The sequence below is a fragment of the Ipomoea nil genome, unplaced genomic scaffold (genome assembly GCF_001879475.1).
Source record: "Ipomoea nil cultivar Tokyo-kokei standard unplaced genomic scaffold, Asagao_1.1 scaffold1043, whole genome shotgun sequence".
Taxonomy (NCBI): Eukaryota; Viridiplantae; Streptophyta; class Magnoliopsida; order Solanales; family Convolvulaceae; genus Ipomoea; species Ipomoea nil.
Genome location: NW_017617471.1, coordinates 7996512 through 8020254, shown reverse-complemented (window position 1 = coordinate 8020254; position 23743 = coordinate 7996512). Strand labels below are relative to the sequence as shown.

The following is a 23743-nucleotide window of genomic DNA, read 5'->3' as shown; positions in this document are numbered from 1 at the left end:
TATGGTGACTACTACCTAACAAGGCGTCACTTCTCAACTTTGAGCAATGGCGAGTTGGATATAGACTTCTTGAATATTTGGTCTTTGCGGCTAACTTTGAAGAACACAGAACGTGCTGTTGGGATACCAAAACGCGTATTCTTCACCACACTGCCACATGTAAGAGTTATTTTTGACATGCAGATGCGCATTTTTAAAAATCTAGTACTCTAAGCCTTTTGAATACTCATTTTTTGCATTTCTGTGTATTCAAAAACAGCTGCAGCTTGATCCATCTGATGATTGGATGAAAAGTCTCCCAGCTGAGAAAAGGATGGAAAATTTCAATGATAGATTGAATTATGAAATATCAAGTTTTGGAAACCTGGAAATCAGTGATGCAGACCTTGTAAGATCTATTACACACACTTAATTTAATAATTTAAGATTTTATTATTGATATATATGCATGAAGCTTGGAATATACAAAGTTTAATAAGATCCTTTATAAAGTTCTGAATTTGTGGATATATAGTCTTAAAATTGTGGATATATAGTTATGTGATTATGGATATGTAGTACTCTGTTAATATATGAATGTATTACTCTGTGAACAGACTGTTAAGAATTCTGGATATATGGTAATGTAGTTTTTGGATGTATAGTTATTAATTTGTGGATTTATATGCTTGAAGCTTGGAATATACTCGGCTTATTAGGATCTTTATAAATTTCTGAATTTTGTGGATATATAGTTTTAAGATTGTGGATATATAGTTTTATAATTATGGATATATAGTACTCTGTCAAATATGAATGTATACCCATGCAGTTAACAGTACCTGGGTATGTAGTTGTTTCAAATAATAACCTTTTGTTTTGGAATTAGATATTCTTCCCAGTGCATCGCCATGCACACTACTTTGTTGTGTGCATAAATGTCAAGGAATCCAAGGTTCAGGTGATAGACAACAAGGAATTGCCTGCTGGTGTTTCAGAGCTTGATAAATATGGGGACTGTCCATACAAACTGGTAGCTTATATTATATTAAAAAATCTCCTTATTGTCACCTATATATTGAATTTAAAACATTATGAACATTGAGCTAATTTTTTACCAGATTGAAGCATTCAAGGCGTACCTGGCAGCAGGACAATCCACCTTGACTCACAAACTGAACAGCATGCCAGTAGAGTTCCTTGCCATGCACTGGAAAAATGCAGAGAATGTCACCGACTGTGGCATATATGTAATGCGACATATGGAGACTTACATGGGTGGAGCTCTCGAGAACTGGGATCTTGGGTTCAAGAAACATATGCGCACGAATGTAAGAGTAACATAAATATATTACATTCCAACTACATCAAAAAGTGATGAAAAAATTACAATGAACTAGTTATTTATTTTTCTTATTTTACAGGCTAGCTTCATTTTTGAGTTGAGGGCAAAGTATGCTGCTTGTATCATCACGTCAAAGCTGAACAGCGTCAAAGGCGAGGTCATGAAAGCTGCAAAGATTGAAGACAAGAAGAAGTAAAACTGGAAAGATCAATGAATGTTTTTGTGGATGAATATTTTAATATTTTCTGTTCTTATGGTCGTTTTGTAACAACTCTATCACAATTTTTGAAATTCGATCTATGAAATTCACTGAATATATAGTTCTCATATTATGGACATGTAGGTTTAAGATTGTGGATGTATGGATATAAAATTATGAACATCTTACATAAGTATAAACATACCGTTCAAATATTCATATATTCATATTTCAAGAATTATGGACATATAGGTTTAAGATTGTGGACATATTGATATAAAGTTATGAATATTCGTTCAACTGTGAACTTACATTTTACATAAGTGATCAAGTTCACCAGTTTACATATTGATATATAGCTTCAATATTGTGGATATAATGATATAACATTATGAACACTTTTACTAATTTGACACACAATTCCAATATTTTGTGGTCATATAGTTCTCAGAATTATGGACATATAGGTTTAAGATTGTGGACATATTGATATAAAGTTATGAATATTCGTTCAGCTGTGAACTTACATTTTACATAAGTGTAAACATCAAGTTCACCAGTTTACATATTGATATATAGCTTTAATATTGTGGATATAATGATATAACATTATGAACACTTTTACTAATTTGACACACAATTCCAATATTTTGTGGTCATATAGTTCTCAGAATATGTATGTATAGCTCTAATATTATGGATATATAGCTTTAGTATTATGGATATGTAGCTTTAATATTATGGATATATAGCTTCAAACCTGCAAATCAACAAGTACTAAAATTTTGAATACACAGATCAAAAAACTTGTAAATTGATATCCTTAAAACAGCTAGCTACCAACTGGTATTAACCCCACTCTCAATCTACAACTGCATTATCATCTACATCATTACTATACTGACAAAACTCCGAACTCCCAGAACTTGGATGTACAAGGTACCCATCCCCGGCAATCTTAGATAAACTTTCCAAAACCAACGACTGAACAGCACCCTTTGTACTCGAAGCAACTTTATTTGCAGCACTCCTCCTCCCCCTTGCGGCACTGTACTTCTTTTCAATAACACTACTCCTCCTTACGTTACGCTCACCTTTTGATCTCCGGTTTGAAGGATTTTGAATGACACCACTTGAAGATGAAACACCGCACTCTTCAATTTGCACATAGCCAATCTCAGCTTCAACCTTTTTCTTTGCTTCCTCAACTGCTTCATCACAGAACTGCCTAGTTACACTGTTATCTTGACTAGATGAAATCAGTCTTTGAAACTTTCTGCAAATCTCCACAACCCAAATTGAAGGAGGGACACCAGCTCTACAAAACATTGAACCAGTATTCACATCCCTACCATCAGCAACCTTTTTAGTCCACCTTTTCATGATATATTTGTTAGGAATACTTGAAACACAGTGTATATGAAGAATGCGTAAACAATGGCAGCATAAAATTCCTAACTCCGAAATCAACTTGCAACTACACGAAATGTCTAAGGTTGACAACTTAAAACTGACTTCATGCCTTATAATATCTATATCTGGACGCCATACGTGATACTTGAACTGACAACCTTCATTCAACACCATTTCTTGATGACAGGCATTGCCTTTCATGAATTGTTCCTCAAACAAAAAATATATCTCAATCGTATATACCTCTCTAGCGTGTAACAGAAGTTTCACGTGCTCCATCATCATGTTGGGTACCCCTTGAGTACAACGAAAGTCTTCACCATTCTCTTTGCTCCTCCATTCAGAAGTTACACTAACAAACGATGAATAAAAATCACATAGACCTGCAGTCTTGGACAGCCTTCTTGAAATCGAATGGTTAGTAGTTTCACTCCTTTGCGATGATAAAATGCCCCCTGAAAAATAGTCCTTATTGAATGCTGGACACCACTTCTCCCTACAGTTATACAGCTTTTGTATCCAACTATTCTTGTGGCACTTGTAGTCAGTCACCAACCTGAAATGATAAGACATATGTTCAGAACTCTAATGCTATATATCCACAGTTCCAATATAATAAAACCACAAATTGAATGCATATAATACAAACAGAAAGCTCACTGCTTCACTACTACATGTTCAGACAACTAATACTATATATCCATAATTGTAATATTATATATCCACAATTCCAATACTATAAATCCATAAATTGCATGCATATAATTTAGAGACAAACAGGAAGCTCACTGCTTCACTAATACATGTTCAGACAACTAATACTATATGTCCATAATTCTAACACTGTATATTCACAATTCCAAAACTATAAATCCATAAATTAAATGCATGTAACTCAGGAACAATCAAGAAGTTCCATTCTATACTACAACATGTTCACATAATTCTAATACTATATATTCATAATTCTAATACTAAATGACCATAATTATAATACTAAACATCCATAATTCAATTACTGGAATCGAAAAAGGAAAAAAAAAAAAGTAGTGGACATACCTTGTCCAATAAAATTCAAACTCAGCTTCAGTCTCTGTGTATTTCAACACACAGTTAAACATATCTAAGAAATCCTTGTTATTCCTTAACGCCTTGATATGCTTCTTCGAATTCTCGCCAATATGCCATATGCAAAGACGGTGACGTGATGTTGGAAACACCTGACAAATAGCAGCAGCCATGGATGCACATTGATCTGTCATGATAGTCTGTGGACATTTCCCATTCATAGACCTTAAAAATGCTCTAAACAGCCACACAAATGATTCTATCCTCTCATTCATCAGAAAACCACATCCAAACATTACATTCATGCAATGGTGGTTCATCCCTACAAAAGGGCCACAAATCATATCATATTTATTAGTGCGATAAGTTGTATCGTGCACTAATAAATCCCCAAACAACTCATAGTCTTGTCTCATCCGACCATCCCTCCAAAAAAAACTGCATAGTCTTGAATCACAATCAACTTCAAAATCAAAGAAAAAATCAGACTCAGTCGACTGCCTCTTCCTAAATATTTCAATTAATGAGTTCGAATCGGTTCCATCCAAAGGGCATAATTACTTTTCACTTTTACCTTTTAAGGAAGCTATCCTCCTCGGTGGTCCACCGTCCAAAAGCACCGACTTAAATGTCTAAATTACTTTTTCGTACTTAGTAGTGTTTAAAAAAAAATGAAGAAGCCCATAATAAAAGGAAAATCACTTAATCCCTAAGTTATTATACTTCTAATGTAGACTTAACCGTTACGGGGCAGTTGGTTGGAAGGAGGGAATTACGTGAGAAAGGAATTGTAATTCTCATTCTTGTAATTTTATGTGAGATGAATTATTGAAAATTTAAATTTCAGTGTTCGATTTACAAGAACAAAATTACTGGGAATTTCAATTCCAATGTTTGGTATACATGGAAATTGAAAGGGAATAAATAGTATAAAGTCCAAAATACCCATTATTATTGTTAGACATCAATTTTAAGTTAAAAAAGAGGAGGACAATTTTGTCTCATTATTATCCTTTTTCTTCCTAAAATCCAAGGAATTAAAATCACAAAGGAGGATATGAGATTTTAATTCTATGAAAACTAGTATTTTCGCCCGTGCGATGCACGGGGTGGATTTGTTATAATATATTAAAAATATTTAGATTGATATATAATTATTTAAATTAGAACATCAAATATTATACATTGCAATTGAAGATATGTTTTGGATTATTTATGTGTTTTGATGTTATCATTGTTTGAATTTAAGCAAATAATTACTCAAATTAATAGTTAATGTGTAGATGTACGCATGCGATGCTGTAACTTTGAAGATTTTATTTATCATTGTTTAGTATTTTTTTTTTATAAATTAAGCAAATATGTTCGTTCTCTAGCAACTCAGTTATAGGAATGAATTGCCATCTTAATTCATTTGTATGGAATATATATATATATATATATATATATATATATATATATATATATATATATATATATATATATATATATAGCAATTTTGTCATTTAAAAAAACATAATATCAACGATTGTATTTACACATTATTGAAACCTGTTTGTAGATGACATTGGTTGTAGCAACGCAATCCTGTCCATCATCGTATAGAGCTAACACCTTCAGTCCATCTGGATAGGTGACTCGGGTGAAAATATATAATGGTAGAGTATTAGTCAATTAGCGATCCTTTTATATTTTAAGTCAATTAGTAGTATCAAATTCATTTTCGGCAAATTATTCTTTTATATTTGTAGTCAATTAGTCAATTAGAATATCATATGCAATGATATTTTTACCTAATTTTCGTTAAATTTTTAATTGATGATGTATAATATTATTATTGAAATATTTACGTTCCATTTTTGATTTATCTTTAATATTGTTTAAAATATGCATTTACTATTTATGATGTAGAAATATTATTGAAATATTTCCGTCAAATTTTAGGTTCCATTCCATTTTTAATTAAAATGTAATGATCAAACCATTTTATTTTTTTTTTCATATTAATCAATTATGGATCATTTTTTATTTGTAGTCAACTATTAATATTCATTTCTTTTTATATTTTCAGTCAATTTGTAATGCCATATTCATTTTCAGCCAATTATTCTTTTTATTTTATTTTATTTTCATTCAATTAGTCAATTAGAATATCAGATGCAGTGATATTTTTACCTAATTTTCGTTCCATTTTTAATTGATGATGTAGAATATTATTATTGAAATATTCCGGTTTCATTTTTAATTTTTGTTTCATTTTTAATTTACCTTTACTATTGTTTAAAATATGCATTTACTATTGATGATGTAGAATATTATTATGTAAATATTTCCTTTTATTTTTAATTTACTTTTACTTGATGATGTAGAATATTATTATTAAAATATTTTCGTTCTTTTTTTAATTTTCATTTCATTGTTTAAAATTGTGAAAGATTTATGACATAATTGTGATTTGATGTATTATACTGTATAATATTATTGTGAAAAATTTAAATGCAATGATCTGACCATTTCTTTTTTCATTTTAGTCAATTATGGATTATTTTTATTTTCAGTCAATTATTAATATTCATTTCCTTTTCCAATTAACATAACTTCAATTCCTTTTTTTCATTTTTAATTTTCAGTAAATTATTAATATTCATTTCTTTTTCCAATTTACCTAATTTCCATTCCATTTTTAATTGATGATGTAGAATATTATTGTGAAACATTTATGTTCTTTTTTTTTTCATTTTTTTTTAAATTTACCTTTACTATTTACTATTGTTTGGACAGGAAATCAAGTAAAATAGTATTTTGTTTTTAATTATAATATAGATTTGACCGTGAGGTTGTAACATATATATGAGATAAGAAAGAAATAATCTGTTAAATGATGCCTTTATTTGGATGCACTAAGACTATTACAATGCTCCATCACTTTGCAAACATGTACAACTTTGGCTTTATTTTATACTTTAAATTATACTTTGCTTATCCTTTAGATTTTAATGTATTATTTTAAGCTAATTTATTTATTAACATTAAAAAAAAATACATTTTAAAGTGTGACAATTTATAATAATAAATCATTTTAAAAAGTGGCAAAAGATGATTTTCTAATTTGATGCCACTGCATCAATTTAAAAAAAAAAAAATTTATTGCTATTGTTTACCTCAATCATCTCATAAATATCCATAATTTTTATTAGAGGGATCTAATCAACACATAAACTGAAAAAAAAAATGACAATCATAAACATAAACAAAATATGTACAAAAATAAATGATATAAAAACATTATGATAATGATTAAGACATAATAAATTTAGCTTTTCAAAAAATCACAAAACTCGAGAAATCCTGATTGAAAAGGAGCTGTGTATCAAGAGTTACATATCTTGAAATGGCTAATCAAAAAGAACATTTATTACTTGTCCTTATTCAAACACTTTCAAATATAAAGAAAAATTAAAATACTTGTGTTTAGATTAACTCTTCGTATCATTTTAACTCTGCACAATTGCATAAGAACAACCATAGGATTTGCAAGGCCAGAATTAAAAAAAAAAAAAAAAAAAAAAAAAGGTTTCAACTCTTGGCCTTGGTATATGTTGATCCCACACTGTAGCTTTCAATTGATTGTCCCTATAAACAAATAAACTACGGAGTTCTTAATAAAAAATACATATACAAAAATACAATAAAAATAAAAAAAATAGATAATTTACTTTGTATCCATGTACAATTAGAAAATCCATAAGTTAAGTTCCCTGCAATGATCTTATCCAATGGGGAGTATATCTCAATTCCAACGACCCTACCAATAACGTCAAACATGTTAATAATAATAATAAAAAAAAAAAGAATTCAGATGTAGATTAAAATTGTAAATGAAACTTACCAACGAATTGTTTATCATCTACAGACTTAAAAGATGAAAATGATTTCAATACATAAATTTGTCTAGAAAATTTGTCTTTTTTTATATTCTTTAACCAAAGTACCATAGTGGAAATACAACATAAAATAATGAGTGCATTTTTTGAAAATATAGAAATTATTTATCACCATAAAATTTTTAATGGCATAAACTTTTCATTGTTTGAAAAGCTTACAGTACTTACCAACATGCTCCCTTGGTATATGAGCATGAAGTTTCCTACAATGAAGTAAAAAGGAAAAGTGTTATTTTCCAATTTATTTTTGCAATATAGGAAGCAGCTTTGTAATGCATCTTTTTCCCAATTTCATATACAACACGAGTTATAGAAAAAGGCAAAATCGAAAAAAATACCATTTGATCGGGAAATATGCACTCTCTAGATTTTATGGAATCACTCCCTTTATCTATGGGACTTCATATAGGTGCACATCAATCACCATCTAATAGCTTTGAAAGTCTTCATTGGAGAAATATCTCAGGCAAGAATAAACATTGGAGTCGTATAAAAAAAAAAACAAAATTGAAAAAAAAATTACCTCTTGATCGTGAAGCATGCACTCTCTAGATTTTATGGATTCACTCCCCTTTCTCTATGGGACTTCATATAGGTGCGCACCAATTGCAGTCTAATAGCTCTGCAAGTCTTCAATGGAGAAATATCCTGGACAAGAATAAACATTGAAGCCGTAATAGTTGTATGTTAGTATACATATCTATATCTCTATATATACTTACTCAATATAAAAGAATGAATAAATAAATATAAGGAAAAAATATTATCAATTAATAGATTTACCAATTAGGTTAATATGTGAATATGGAAACAATATTATCAATTAATAGATTTTAATTAATTTATATTTTACATTTAGTTACCAAATAAGTTTTACTACAAACGTTTGGGCGGGAAAATGAAATAGGAGGATTTTACTTTTATATATATATATATATATATATATATATATATATATATATATATATATATATATATATATATATATATATATATATATATATATATATATATATATATATATATATATATATATATATATATAATATAGATTTTTGCAGTATAGGAAGCAGTTTTGTAATGCATCTTTTTCCCAATTTCATATACAACACGAGTTATAGAAAAAAGCAAAATCGAAAAAAATACCATTTGATCGGGAAATATGCACTCTCTAGATTTTATGAAATCACTCCCTTTCTCTATGGGACTTCATATAGGTGCACACCAATCACCATCTAATAGCTTTGAAAGTCTTCAATGGAGAAATATCCCAGGCAAGAATAAACATTGGAGTCGTATAAAAAAAAAAGCAAAATTGAAAAAAAAATACCTCTTGATCGTAAAGCATGCACTCTCTAGATTTTATGGATTCACTCCCCTTTCTCTATGGGACTTCATATAGGTGCGCACCAATTGCAGTCTAATAGCTCTGCAAGTCTTCAATGGAGAAATATCCTGGGCAAGAATAAACATTGGAGCCGTAATAGTTGTATGTTAGTATACATATCTATATCTCTATATATACTTACTCAATATAAAAGAATGAATAGATAAATATAAGGAAAAAATATTACCAATTAATAGATTTACCAATTAGGTTAATATGTGAATATGGAAACAATATTATCAATTAATAGATTTTAATTAATTTATATTTTACATTTAGTTACCAAATAAGTTTTACTACAAAAGTTTGGGCGGGAAAATGAAATAGGAGGATTTTACTTTTATATATATAGATGAGGGAATTGCAATTCCTTCCAATCAAACTAAGGAATTTAGTGGCTTTTGAATTAGATGGAAATTAAGAGGGAATGACATTTAAATTCCCTCCAATCAAACGCCCTGTTAGTAATTTGATGTGTGAATTCATCTCTTAATTTATTTCAAAGTGGCATGTCCAATCCCTTAGACCCATTTTGTTAGTTCGTAATAAGACATTTTGAAAATCTTAATAATTCGTTTGGAAGGAATTAGACCATTCGTGCACCAAATTTTGCACTAAATTTTACATTAAAAAAATATTTTCAACATTTTCTTATACATACTAATTTTTTTTCATCTCCAACACATTATACCAAATTTTATTCCTACACTAAAATAATTTATATTCTCATAAATTAGAAGTTTATATTTATACTTTATTATTTTAATATAACATATACTTTTAATTTAATAAATTAACCTTTAAATGTTTTATATAATTTTATTTTTAATTAAATTATATTCAATATTAGTCTTATTTTAATCATCTTGGATCTTTCAAATGATAATAATTTTTTTTTAATAATATACAATTTATGTTAATTAACAATTTAAAAAATATACAAATACATTAAAACTAAACCGATGACATAAAAGCAAATCAGATTTGGTGCGGATGAACAGTGCATCGCCAAATATGGTGTTGCATTGTTCACGGTGCGCCAAAAATATAGTGATTTTCCGTATTCATTGGAGGGTTCCACACCATTTTTTTCCTCGTTTTGGTGATATAGCGTGTTGATTGGAGTTGCTCTTAGGGTGCATTTGGTTCGTACATGAAAATCGGAATCGAATCAAATTCTTGGTAATGATAATGGGTTTTGGTGTTTGCATATTTGATAGTAGAGTGGAATTGGAATGATTACCAATATTAATGTTTGGTTATGTACGTATGACCCTATAATGAGAATAAAGATTTTAAAAATACAAAAAAAAAAAAAATCAAGACAATTGATATAATGACCTCCAAAGCACCAATATGAACAAAAATCAAAACAAAAATCTGAGGGATTAGTGAGGAGGCGATAAATCAGGAGGTGACAAGTGATGAGGGATAAGATGGCATGATCGATACCCCTTTTAAATTAGAGAATGAGATTTTTATTTGAATGAGATAATCAAATCTCATAATTGTGTTTTAAAAAGTTGTCAACCAAACAATAACTATGATTTTGATTCTCATTCCTGGTGTGTAAAACCCATGAACCAAACACACCCTTAGAATTCTGGCGACGTCCACCTAATTTTCCCATAATTCCAAAGGCAATTATTCCCTTCCAATTCTCATAGCTTACCAAACACTGAAATTGAAATTCACAGTAATTTTATTCCTACAAACTAAACACTGGAATTTAAATTCCGATCCCACATTATTCCTCCGATCCTCCTAATTCCCTCCTTGAAACCAAGCACCCCGTAATTGTGCAAAGTTAATTGTGTTACTTAAGTCTCAATTTTCCTCCTATATATCCAATACTCAACAGTCAACTCATGTCATTTTGTAGCTCAAGGAGTACTGCTCAAAGCTGTCTTGTATTATCTAATAAAAATGTACCAAATTTGTTCAAGATCTGAGGTCATTTGAGTTGAAAATGGCATGAATAATTGAGTAAGGAGATATGTAGAAGGAAGATTGATGTTTGAATGACCAAATTAACCTTGCAAAATAAGAGTTTTTCGAAATTTCCCATCAAGAACAGACATAATATGTTGTGAGGGACTAAATATGTAACTTCATAAAAGCAAATAGCTACAAAATTTAACTATCAAATTACCAAGGGAGTAATAACTTAAGAACGAAAATTATCACTTTTCCAAATAAATAATAATTCAGAAGAAAATTATATAATATCAATTAAGGAGTATAAATTGTGGATTGTTAAAAATAAAAAGTGATACATATTTTGTGGACTACACAACTTATACAAATTTACATGCTCGAATTTAATTTGTTTAATTTGGTACTAAGAATTTTAGTTTGGTAATAATGTACGTGTTGCTTGAATGGCTTAATAAGATATTCTTCCTTTAATTTTTTATTTACAAGAAAACATGCAACGGTTACTCAAAAGTTGATCATAGTTAACCAGCTAAAATCAATAAAGGTCAATAGTCCATTCCTACAAAGAGTCAAATTTAAAACTTTGTTGTTAACAAACTAACTGTCCGGCCAACTTGATTCGAGTTATTCCAAAATAAAAATAAAAATTGGTCTCTTACTAGATTTGTGCGTGTCCATGTAATTCTTGATTTATGGATTAATATTCAAATTGAGATTGTAATGTCAAAAAAAATATACTCCAGTCCGTGTATACTACCTTCTATCCTGTAGAAGTTAGATCTCTAATTTAATGAAATAGCATACAAATTTCAGTCTACGAAACTCCTATATATGGTGTGCACAACATTCATAAACACTTGTAGTATGTATTACATGTGTTCACCTTTGATACCATATACAAATTTAAAAATTGTATTACACGTTCTTATTTTACTTTTTCCTCGATCTTGAGAATATAATATTTGAAGTAATTAAACTCCATAGTGCAAACATTAATAATCAATTTATTAATTACAATCTGGGCGATAGTTCAAGTGACAAATGAACTCTTTTTGTTAGAGAGAATTTAAGAATAACTTGAGTTCAAGGTTCAATTCCCACAACTATAAATTAATAAAAACATACTATTATTTTAAAAAAATATTTTAATATTAAACATATATTTTTGTATATCACCCATATAAAATACTACTCAATAAATAAAGAAAAGCCCATATTATACACTCGGTTCGACAATTGAAATATATTCCTGCGTTTATTAATATTCTTTAGTAGTACACCTAGCTTAAACAAGCAATTAAGTATCAATTATTATATGGTGGATCAGTCCACATTGCAAGATATACCACTAATAGAATGTTTATTTTTAATATACTGAAAGTTTATTTTTGTTGTAATACATGTTCATTTTTTGAACCACTATTCGAAGGTGTGCACAGGATAAACCTCACCTTGTGACCCTAGTCGACAAAGGGCTGCAATGAAGAAAATCAGCTAACCAGGCTATCACTCTTAGCCCCAAAATACAACATTTATACAACATATGAAAACTAATAACCATTGAGTCAAGATAGACCTAGATGCGTGTGAGTAGCTAGCTTTTCTTCTTGTGGTATTTTTTTCTCCCCTAATCCCATTCCACCGGTGATGAGAGGATGCTAGGAATATACACGATCCCATATGATTCTCAGCATACTATAGCATCAATATAATGTACTATATATGACATCAACATTGTACAATAATAGTATCAGTAGTGTAAAGAAAAAGAGTGGTGGGGGCCAACAAGTAGCATGCAAATGTTAATATGACGCTTGAGAGGTGTGTTTGGCTCAGGCTTGTACGCCTCAAAGCGTAATCCTACATTATACGCATTGTAAAATGAAAAATATTGATTGATACCGTGAATAAGTTACCTAGTTAAGAGTACACTTCAGTAGTTGGGACTCACAATTTGACAATATTACCCAGAAAATGGGAGGAATCTAGTAGCCTGGTCTCATGCCGAGGCCCGGTGGGAGGCCGTTAAAGGAGGTTTTCCTCCAGATTCTGAGTAGGATTTCCTTTTCAATATTATGAAAGAAGCATGGTGGTTTGAAAGCTTTTCTATGTTTGAATCTGTTAATTTCTTCTTTCTTTCCTTTCTAAAGTACATAAATCTTGTTTGAAACTGGTTTTGAATTCCATTCTCTTGCAATTACTCTCTCAACTTTCTCTCATATTTTTTCCTTTTTTGTTTTACGGTTGTGTTGGCCTGCAATCTGGCTATCCCGTGGCGATAAAATCAACACCTATGATGATTTAATAATTAATTAAACATATTTATATATACTTTTGTTTTGTTTTGTTTTGATTATCTCCTGACAATTTACACAAAGCAAGGAGGGGTATGGTCTGCATGATGAGGAACTTGCAAGCTACGCATCCTTTCAACGTCGCACTTTCGCTACTCTTTTGACTTGTGTAACCCTTAGCTTCATCAATTCCCTCCTTGTATATAATGTGCCCATCGCACCTAAACTTTTGTACACTCAGAATAAAGCAATTATCTATCTCTCACTTTTGTTCGTTGAACCCTCTTTATAATCTATTAATTCTTGCTGTCCTTTTTGGTGTTTTTAATATTCTATTCTATGCTGTACACTTCTAGCTCTTTCAGGACCGTATTTGGTTGCCTAGAGCTTTCTTGGCTTTGAAGTCACTTAGCTCAGAGGTAGAGAGAGAGAGAAGTGATAGTAATGGAAAAGGTTCCGGCAGGGCTGAGCCACCTCTTCATGACGGCGTTCCTCAGCTGCTTCTCGGCTTTCATGGTGATTCCGGCGATCACTGACATTACCCTGGCGGCGGTTTGCCCTGGACAAGATGAATGCTCGCTCGCTATCTACCTCACCGGGATTCAACAAGCGGTACGTACTACTACTTTCTTTACTCTTGTCCACCAAACTGTGACCATCAAGGCTAGATTTTGCGTCTTTACCCACTATCTATCACCCAGAAATAAACTGAACTATCTCTCAATTTTGCGTCTTTACCCACTATCTATCACCCAGAAACAAACTGAACTATCCCTCAATTTTGCGTCTTTACCCACTATCTATCACCTAGAAACAAACTGAACTATCGCTCAATTTTGCGTCTTTACCCACTATCTATCACCCAGGAAACAAACTGATCGAACTATCGCTCAATTTTGCGTTTTTACTCACTATCTATCACTCAAAAACAAACTGAACTATCTGTGCTGGCGCACTATTCTGCTAATTTTTTTCCAAAATGGTCTGCTATATGGTCTTTATACTTCATCTGAATTAAAAACCTGCACTCTAAAACTTAGCTACTATCATACCCATATATACCATGTGCACTGTTCATCATTAAACAGTTAAAGAATTGAATGAGAACGAAACCCATCCTTTTTCATATATATAAACTTCAAAACTTCATTCCTGCCTAAGAAAATGATTACTTGTCATTTTCGGCAAAATACCATTTACACTACCTACATGTAATTTAAAGATGTTTTTCTTATATCCCATAATGTTTATATATAACCTAATGTTTTATGTTTAAAAAAGTCTGCATAATTTTACGTGTGTCTAAATGCATATCGAATTTGCGTTAAACTCTTGATAAGTATATATGTATATAATTTTCAATATTTATGCATAAAGCAAACCGTTATATTAATGTGGATTTATTGTTCAAAGAAATTATTTCCCACTTAAAAACATGAGTATATTCGAGTGATACACTATATCTAATCAATCATGTCAAGTATTTCAAAGGTGGGCATTATATGTGTTAGTATAGTGGATGTCAAATGGCCATCTTTTGGTCCTAGTGAATACTTATACTTTTAAATGAATATATATATTCTCATGTATTTCCCCTATAATATTCAAAGTATAATTATTAATACACGCACTAGCACACACATACATCTAAACATTATTACCTATGCAAGGGTGAACTAACCTAGGATGCTAACCTTTTGTCTATGTATGTATGTTTATTGATGTTTACGTATATATATTATATTTATAATTAAATTTTGTTATAAATATACCTCAACAATTTGGGACAGACGGCTACTGTTATTTCAAGGTGGAATATGATATATATTATAATTATTATAAAAAATTCTGTGAAAACATTATTAGTTTAAGGATAAATATATACCTGCGGGGGGGGGGGGGGGGGGGGTGCGGTGCTCAATTCCAACCGTATGCTTTAGCATGTTCCTTCAAACACTCCTTTGTCCTTGTCGGGGAAGTTTCCGTTCCCATGCTATAATGCGCCATCACGAAATTTCCTCTATTAAAAGTACATTGTAATTAACCGACTTTTACCACCTTTTCCTTTTCATCGTCATATCACCATCAATTTCTATACTAGGTATTTGTTTTTAGTTAATTTCTATGCTTTTATAAAAAAAAAAAATTATTTATCTTATGATCGTTTGATACCCTTTATCACGTGGCAAATATTTAATTTGCAATTGCCTTTTATAACTTTGGATAGTCCAAGGGCAGTTGTGGGTATAGGTAAGGGTAGTTCGGGCCTGTCAAATTTTCAAAAAATATTTTCTATATATATTTAATTTGTGTGTATTTATATTGTGCCGTGCATGGAATCGAAATAAATTAATATTTAAAAAGGACTCCATTAATGAGTGTTTTTCAATTTTCATCACTATCTAATAGTTAGTTGTGTTTAATACTCACTTAGTACCAAAAATGAAAAAGTAATGTTCGTATGGTACTATAGTATATATATAAGAATTCGAATATTATTGATAAGCTACTTGCGACTGAATTTGGTGAGTACAAGTATTTGTGTAGTACTATTTCTGTTTAATTTATTCTTTATTAATTCCTTAAAATATTTAAATTTAATTGTTTTTAACTTACGTTTTTAGACTAAATACATGAAGTTTATTGTAAATTGGATCAATAATCGAATCTAAGGAAACGTAAAGGCCGTAGTCCACTATTGGGACCCATTAGGCAATTAAAGAACAAATTAAAAGTCTTGTTGAATTCTACACGTATCCTCAAAACACACTCAGAGAGTCTAGTGGAATCTTGAATTCAAGTTTACCTATATTATACTCAATTCTGGAATAAATATTTTTTTTTTTGTCATTTTAATTTAATTTTACTTTATTATTAACGTGATATAATATATAATATAATCTAAAAATCATATATAAGTTGACAAACAATATTGCTTTAATTGAAACAGAAAATGAGCTAATGTATTAATTAGTTGCAATAATAATAATAATAATACTCCGTAATTATATATTATAATTATTTTTGTTTGGTAATGAATTATATAATTATTTCTATTAATTATAATTATTTTTGTATGGGGGTTGTGCAGATAATAGGATTGGGATCGCTGGTGGTGATGCCGTTGGTAGGGAATCTGTCCGACACGTATGGGAGGAAAAGCATGTTGACTATACCCATGGCACTCTCTATATTCCCGCTTGGTATGTATCTTCCTTAATCTTAGCTTCAATCTCCATCATATCATTAACCTTTTCACTTTCTTTCTTTCTTTTCTTTTCTTTTTTTCACTTTACCTCCTCCTTCAAGGAATATAATTTTCACATCAAAATCAACGAAAGTGCACATTATATTAGGTTTTAATATTTCATAAAAAGAAGATAATGAGGTGTTTGGTGAATAGTTGTTAGTGGATAGCCGTTAGTTGATTGGGTTAGTGTGGGATTGACTAATTGATAGCATTAGCTGATTGTAGAAAGATGTTTGGTAAATTAGTTGTTAACTGATAGCTGATTATATGCAAAATGACTTTCTAAAAAAAGATGATCGAAAAAGCTACTTTGAGCATCTTTTTGAATTTTAGCGTTTTTGGAGCAATAAGCTGTTACAAAAAGCTAATTAATCAAACATTAAATTGACGGTTTAACTAAGTCAAACAGCTAATAATAGTCAAACAAACCAAAATTGGTTGATAAGCTAACTATGTTACCAAACAGGGCCATATCTCAACATTTTACAAAACTATTTTATTTTATTCCTAATATTTTATAGTCTTGCCCACAAAAGGCGAAATCCTCACTTTGCGGGTAAATCAGAGTGGCTTAGTGAATCATTAGGTTTTAAAAGATTAGTGTTTGATCTGCGATTGTCAGGGCTCAATCATGTTTTATTACTTACAATCCTTACTACTCAAAAACCAATTGAGTTACCTGTTTGAACTATTTTTTTTTTTTAAATATAATTTGTTCACTGATATAACTGTATAACAGATTAGGGTATTAAGAAGTTACGATATCAAATGAAAATACAAGTTATTAGAAATGATAAATATGATGTGTCAATGATGGAAGAAATACTTAGTTAAAATGTCACATAAAGCTAGGTTACTACATATTGGTATTGGTGTCCATATTTGCATCACAAAACTACAAAAGTTTGGGTTTTCTTTTGGATGAAGTAACTTAGGAGAAATAAGGAATGTCACAGGAGCAGATAGATTTATTTATATTTGGATGGAATGTTGCTTAGGAATCTTTATTCTGGGCGCTAAAGAAGATGGAATGTTGCTTTCTTTAGACATTTCCTTTCTTTGCCTCCACTCTACCTTCTCTTTGGATGTTTCTTTTCTTTTTCACAATTAAATAAAGATTACATTGTCCCTGTCATCATTTTTTTAAAAAGTTACATTACATCTCTTACAAAAGATTATTATATAATATTTATTATTCCTTGTGGAATTTACTAATATTTTAGTAGTCAATAAAAATAAAAATTCTTTATTTTTTTTTTAATTAATGTGATATTAAATAGTGAATATTGGTGTGAACAGTGATATTGGCGTACAGCAGATCGAAGTACTACTTCTATGCTTACTACATATTAAGAACCCTCATTGCCATGGTCTGTGACGGAAGCGTTCAGTGTATAGCTCTTGCTTATGTGGTATGTATGTAACAACTACTTTCATCCTCGGAAACTTATTGTCACAATATGAGGATATGAACTGAATAAAGTTCGTATTTTAATTCCAATCAACAAAAAATAATCAGAAAAAACATAAATTAACATAGGTTGTCAATAGTTGATTGGTTCAAATAAAAAAGACCAATAAGCTGCTGGCTACTACTTCAACTTCATCAAATTTGTAATCTGGCAAATTATACCGTGCACCAGGGTGCACAATGTATTGTGCGCCTTGGCCCAAAACGATGTTGTTTTGTACCTTTTTCGCGTGTCTACTGTTAACCCTTTAAAAAAATTCATGTTTCGAATGTACAGAATTGTATAATAGAAAACACATAATTTCATACCTAAAAATACAGAATTTTATGCCTGAAAAAATAGAATTTTTATAACTGAAATCCCATGTTTCGAATATACACAATTATATAATAGAAAACACAGAATTTTATACCTGAAAACACAGAATTTTATAACTGAAAATCTCCATGTTTCGAATGTACAGAATTATATAATAGAAAACACAGAATTTTATACCTAAAAACACATAATCTTTTTTAAAAGGATAAAAATCCCTTGTTTCGAATGTACAAAATTTTATACCTGAAAACACATAATTTTATAACAAAATACAAAAAGACGTCGTTTTGGGAGGCGCGGGGCGCACATATGTGTGCCCTTGTGCACGGTATAACGATTGTTTGTAATCCTATGCTTATTGATAAAGTTGTCAATATGGACTGACGGGATAGAACAAGCCAAAGCGAAGTGGGCCAAAAAGCTAGCTCCTTGGTGAGTTCCTATTTTCGAAACCCACTTTTACTTAAAAGTAGGGAGCGAATGGGTTGGTTCGGCGAACAAAGCCCATTTTAACGGCTCTAATTATCAAACCAAGAGTCTAACATGTAATGGAATGTCTAGCGGAGATGATGATCTGATCGAGTTTGGAAAACCTGTTTTTTAGGCGGACAATGTTCCGGAGTGCCGGCGGGGCTCCGCCTTCGGAGTGATGTCCGGCATTGTTTCCACTGCTTTTGTCTGCGGAAATCTCTCTGCTCGCTTTCTCTCTACAGCCTCTACCTTCCAAGTCAGTTCTCTCTCTCTCTCTCTGCGTTCAAAGTGAAATAATTCTTTTTTTAATATTAATTTATGTATTTATTTATGTAAAGATCGCTGCTTTAATGGCGGTATTAGCTCTGATATACATGAAGACATTCCTCCCAGAGTCTTTGGTGAAGGATCGCACTTCTGCAAAAGCAACTGAGACAGACGGTCTTCTGGAAAAAGCTCCCAAGAAACCATTTCAGTTTTGTAAGAACTTGCCTTCCTTCAACGATGTATTGTGCTTATTAAGGACGAGGTAATTTATTTTTTCTATATTAATCCCATATTAAATAATAACAACTTACGTTAAATTACACAATCTTAACACCAACTAACTGTTTTTCTCCCTTAATTTACAGCCCAACAATCTTACAAGCAGCTATAGTTTCAGTCCTCACAAATGTTGCAGAAATTGGTCTGCATGCCTCTCTATTTGTAAGTTTCACTTCATCCCATGAATTAAACCAATTGTTATACGCTCTAGTCCAAAACCACATTCAGATTACGTGACAGTTAACATATTATGTGTCTATAACATGTTAAGTGCCCTTCATTTTATTTATAGGTACATAATCTGTTACTGCAGTCACATAATAGGTTTGAATTACGAATTAATTTTCGTTAAACCTTGTGCAGTACTTCTTGAAGGCGCAATTTCACTTCGACAAAAATCAGTTTGCTGATTTGATGATAATTGGTGGTGTTGCCGGGGCCATATCCCAGGTACATATCTGTCTTCCCTGATCATTTTTTTCCGTGACGAGGAAAACCCGTAATCACTACTTAAGAGTGTGCACTGGATAAATCCGGCCAGTTCAAATCGAGAAGGCTAACAGGTCTCGAGTCAACAGTTCGACTAACTTGGCTGAGAGTTGTCCTGTCTGGCAGGATCATTTGTCACTATGTTGTACTGTTATTATTGTTGTTGTTGTTGGTTTGTCTCACGTTTTGGTGTTCATTTGGAAATGTTGCAGCTGGTTCTTATGCCTTTGTTGGTCCCTGCGGTCGGAGAAGAAAGGCTGCTCTCAATTGGGCTCTTCTTCAGCTCTGTTCATGTATGCACTTAATTACCTAATTAATCACACTACTTCCATCCTATTCTTACCCCCTTATGCTATTAATTAAAGTTATAGACTACTTCAATCATTTTAAACTTATTCAAACAAATTTTGATAAAGTGATTGAAACGGTCCACTATTCTAATTGTTTTCCTAGTCGTAACCCATTGTTCTGTAGAAATAATTAACTTATTTTTCCCCTTGAAATGCAGATGTTTCTTTACAGCGTTGCATGGGCCTTCTGGGTATGTTATTTCTCCCTTTTAATTAATTTTATTTTTTATTTTTAAATTATAGTGAGGGTTGACTCTTTATGCTTCAGTAGGTTGAGAAAATAATTATGAACAGATACTATATTGTAGTAGTACTAAAAAAATTTAAATCATGCAGGTTCCTTATGTTGCTGCATTAATCTCTGTTCTAGCTATTTTTGCAATGCCTTGTGTAAGTTTTCGAATTCTAAAAACACGCTTTTCATTAAATCCAAGACTTTGTGGTTAAATGATACTAGTGTTTAACTTGTTGAAATTTGAATAAGAGTTACTCCATTTGCAGTTACGGAGCATTGCATCAAAGCAAATTGGACCTAACGAGCAGGTAGTTTCCATTATGAATTTTGACTACCTATTACACATTTACATTTTTTTTGTGTGTGTAATTAAGTTATATATTGTCTAAAGTACAAATAATATTTCCTTAATAGAGCGTGACATACCTTACTTTGCTTTCCTGTTTATAGGGAAAGGTACAAGGATGCATTTCAGGCTTGTGTTCCTTTGCCAACATAGTTTCCCCATTGGCTTTTAGTCCCTTAACCGGTAAGCTAAACCTATAATTTTGAACTTCAATTCATCTTTCCCCCCAAAAAAAATCAAATTTTATCAACTAAAAACCTAATTTTCTTTCAGCCACCTTTCTCTCCGATGATGCACCTTTCCATTACCCTGGTTTCAGTATTATGGTTGCTGGATTGGCTGCGGTGAGTGAATTTGCATACTTTATTGTGTTGCTTCATGCATGCATGATAGTCATATTTGTATTATGTGTTGCTCGATTTGGCCCTTCACTTGCTTCTATCTAACAATCACCTGGCCACCAATTGTTAGTTTTGGCCCTTCATCCACCTCTATCAAGCAATTTTCCCTCCCAGGACCAACTCAAAAGTCAAACCCGTACCACTTGTTAAGATCAAGCTCTTATCATTATGTCAAAAATTATAACGAGTAGCGAATGTGTAACTTTATTTCCTTATACCGTCACCACATTTTCGAGACACAGGGTGCTAGACTTAGCTTTTCACCGGCCTCTACCCAACAATCTCCTAATGCACTAATTGCTCGACTTAACCCTTCACCGCCTCTACCCAATACTCTATAATGATTGGTATGTCTCTAGCCATAGTTGATATATATCTCATTGGTGTAGCCTTTGGAATAGTTTTGTCTACCACTCTCGAATACTAAATACTATAATGTATCCTGAATATAGGAGTTGTGGAAGGACCAATTTACTTAGAAGCATACGTGTCGTAATCAGTTAAAACCAAATTGAATATCTATGTCACCTTATCTGACTAAACCACTTATTGACTCAGTTATATACTTTCACCAAAATCACTTAAATAATATTATACCATATCAAAAATTCTTACAAATTCACCACCATATATGTGAACTCAACTTGATTTGCTGTGTTTCATCTTTCCCCTGCAGATGCTAGCCTTTGTTCAGAGCATGACGATAAGGGCTCCTCAACCCACAAACACTTGCAGTTTAAACACCCAAAACTCTGAAGCCTTACCACAAGTTTAAGAAGATGGAATAAGGCTTGTAAAGCTATTCGTAGAGAAATTTGATTTGAGGCATTGAATTGGGGATTCCTAAGTGCTATTTTATAAGCCTATATGGATCTTAAATTGCAGGAATTAGCAACAGGTACTTCTCAATGATAGTATATGTACATAAAAAGTAAAGACTCTATATTATCTATTTATATATAAGTAAATCATTTTTTTTAGTTACTAGTATTTTCCCCGTGCAATGCGCGGATGGATTTGTTATAAATTTTTAAAATATTTAGATCGATATACAATTATATAAATTATAACAACGAATATTATATAGTGCAATTGATGAAATGAGTTGGATCGATTATGTTTTTTGATGTTATCTGTGCTTGAATTTGAAAAAATAATTGTCTAATTACTCGTGCGATACACGTGCGGTGCACGTGTGATGCACGGATAAATTTTTTTTATTATATATTTAGATAATAAAATTAAAGATGAAATTATAAACAATTTTAATATTTGAAAGTATAGATTTATTTGATTATAAAATTAGTGCAAAAGTATCACTTAATTAATTGAATAATATATAACTTATTTGTCTGTAATTAACTTTTAAAAAATCGATATGCAATATTGATAGAATTAATTCATTCGATATAACGAGTCAAAAAAAAAAAAAAATTCATTCGATATAAATGTTGTGTATAGAATGCGTAGGAAAAAAATGTATGAGAAGAGGGAAAATTCGCTCTTCCTTAACCTTTTTTTATTGAGTGTCCTCTAGACGATTAGACGAAGTGAAAGGAATGAGAGTTGTAGAGAGTAGAGAAGAAGTGGACCAGTCCCCCTTGTGGTGTGTGTTGCCTCCCACTTATATGGCGGAGGCCTGACCCAATTATATTGGAAAAATGCGTTCAGAATGCGCATGGTGAAGACATGGGTAGATTTATAATTTCTATACTGTAGATTCATAATTTTGTTTTTCATTTATTGTTAATGACGTTTCTCTCTTTGAAATTGCATTATTTCGTCTTTACAGTACAAATATTATGAATCTACAATACAGAAATTATGAATCTACAGTATAGATATTATGAATCTACAGTATAGAAATTATGAATTTACAGCTTAAAAATTATGGATCTATCCCGTGTTCACCAAGCGCATGATGAACACGGTTCCACAGCATAACTATTGAGACTCAGATATATGATCCTGACCTGAATAATCAATAGATGTCTCGAACGTATAAGGAGGTATACTCGGGGAATAATCCCTATCAAGTAGTCCTCTTAATTTGTGCACTAACGTCGAGCCAATGAGGAAGGGTTCGAGCCTAAAAACCTGATCACATAATTCATGACGAGCGCTCAAGTCTTAGTTGAGCATAGATGCGTGACTTATGCTGGTTGCCTCGTTAAAAACATTAGACTAAAAGAAAAAGCTAAGGGAAAAAGAGCACAACTATAAGTACAGTATTCTGGACTATAAGAGGTTGTCTGAATTTTACTGATCTGGGGATCGAATTTTAATATGATTGAGAGA

At 31.3% G+C, this 23743-nt stretch overlaps 2 protein-coding genes across 2 annotated transcripts; one reads left to right on the top strand and one right to left on the bottom strand.

Moving 5' to 3' along the window:
- Positions 1-2384: 2384 nt before the first annotated feature.
- On the bottom strand, positions 2385-4546 carry LOC109181219 (protein FAR1-RELATED SEQUENCE 5-like). Its single transcript, XM_019330969.1, has 2 exons — positions 3996-4546; positions 2385-3492 (listed from the first exon to the last, which is right to left on the bottom strand). Exons 1-2 carry the CDS (start codon positions 4418-4420, stop codon positions 2385-2387), a joined length of 1533 nt encoding a protein of 510 aa, XP_019186514.1. The 5' UTR covers positions 4421-4546.
- Positions 4547-13788: 9242 nt separating this feature from the next.
- On the top strand, positions 13789-22429 carry LOC109180944 (hippocampus abundant transcript 1 protein). Its single transcript, XM_019330667.1, has 14 exons — positions 13789-14179; positions 16659-16770; positions 18117-18229; positions 19212-19334; positions 19417-19607; positions 19711-19786; positions 19988-20074; positions 20326-20406; positions 20622-20654; positions 20800-20853; positions 20965-21006; positions 21149-21227; positions 21318-21388; positions 22122-22429. The coding sequence occupies exons 1-14, from the start codon at positions 14012-14014 to the stop codon at positions 22218-22220; spliced, it is 1329 nt and encodes a 442-aa protein (XP_019186212.1). The 5' UTR covers positions 13789-14011; the 3' UTR covers positions 22221-22429.
- Positions 22430-23743: the final 1314 nt, after the last annotated feature.

Excerpts from the sequence above, each read along its gene's own strand:
- LOC109181219 (XM_019330969.1), bottom strand. The coding sequence starts at position 4,420 with ATGAGACAAGACTATGAGTTGTTTGGGGATTTATTAGTGCACGATACA. Across the intron at positions 3,493-3,995 it reads TTTGAATTTTATTGGACAAG|GTTGGTGACTGACTACAAGT; the intron begins GTATGTCCACTA and ends TTATCATTTCAG.
- LOC109180944 (XM_019330667.1), top strand. The coding sequence starts at position 14,012 with ATGGAAAAGGTTCCGGCAGGGCTGAGCCACCTCTTCATGACGGCGTTC. Across the intron at positions 19,608-19,710 it reads TTGTGCTTATTAAGGACGAG|CCCAACAATCTTACAAGCAG; the intron begins GTAATTTATTTT and ends CTTAATTTACAG. Across the intron at positions 20,407-20,621 it reads TCTTCTTCAGCTCTGTTCAT|ATGTTTCTTTACAGCGTTGC; the intron begins GTATGCACTTAA and ends CTTGAAATGCAG.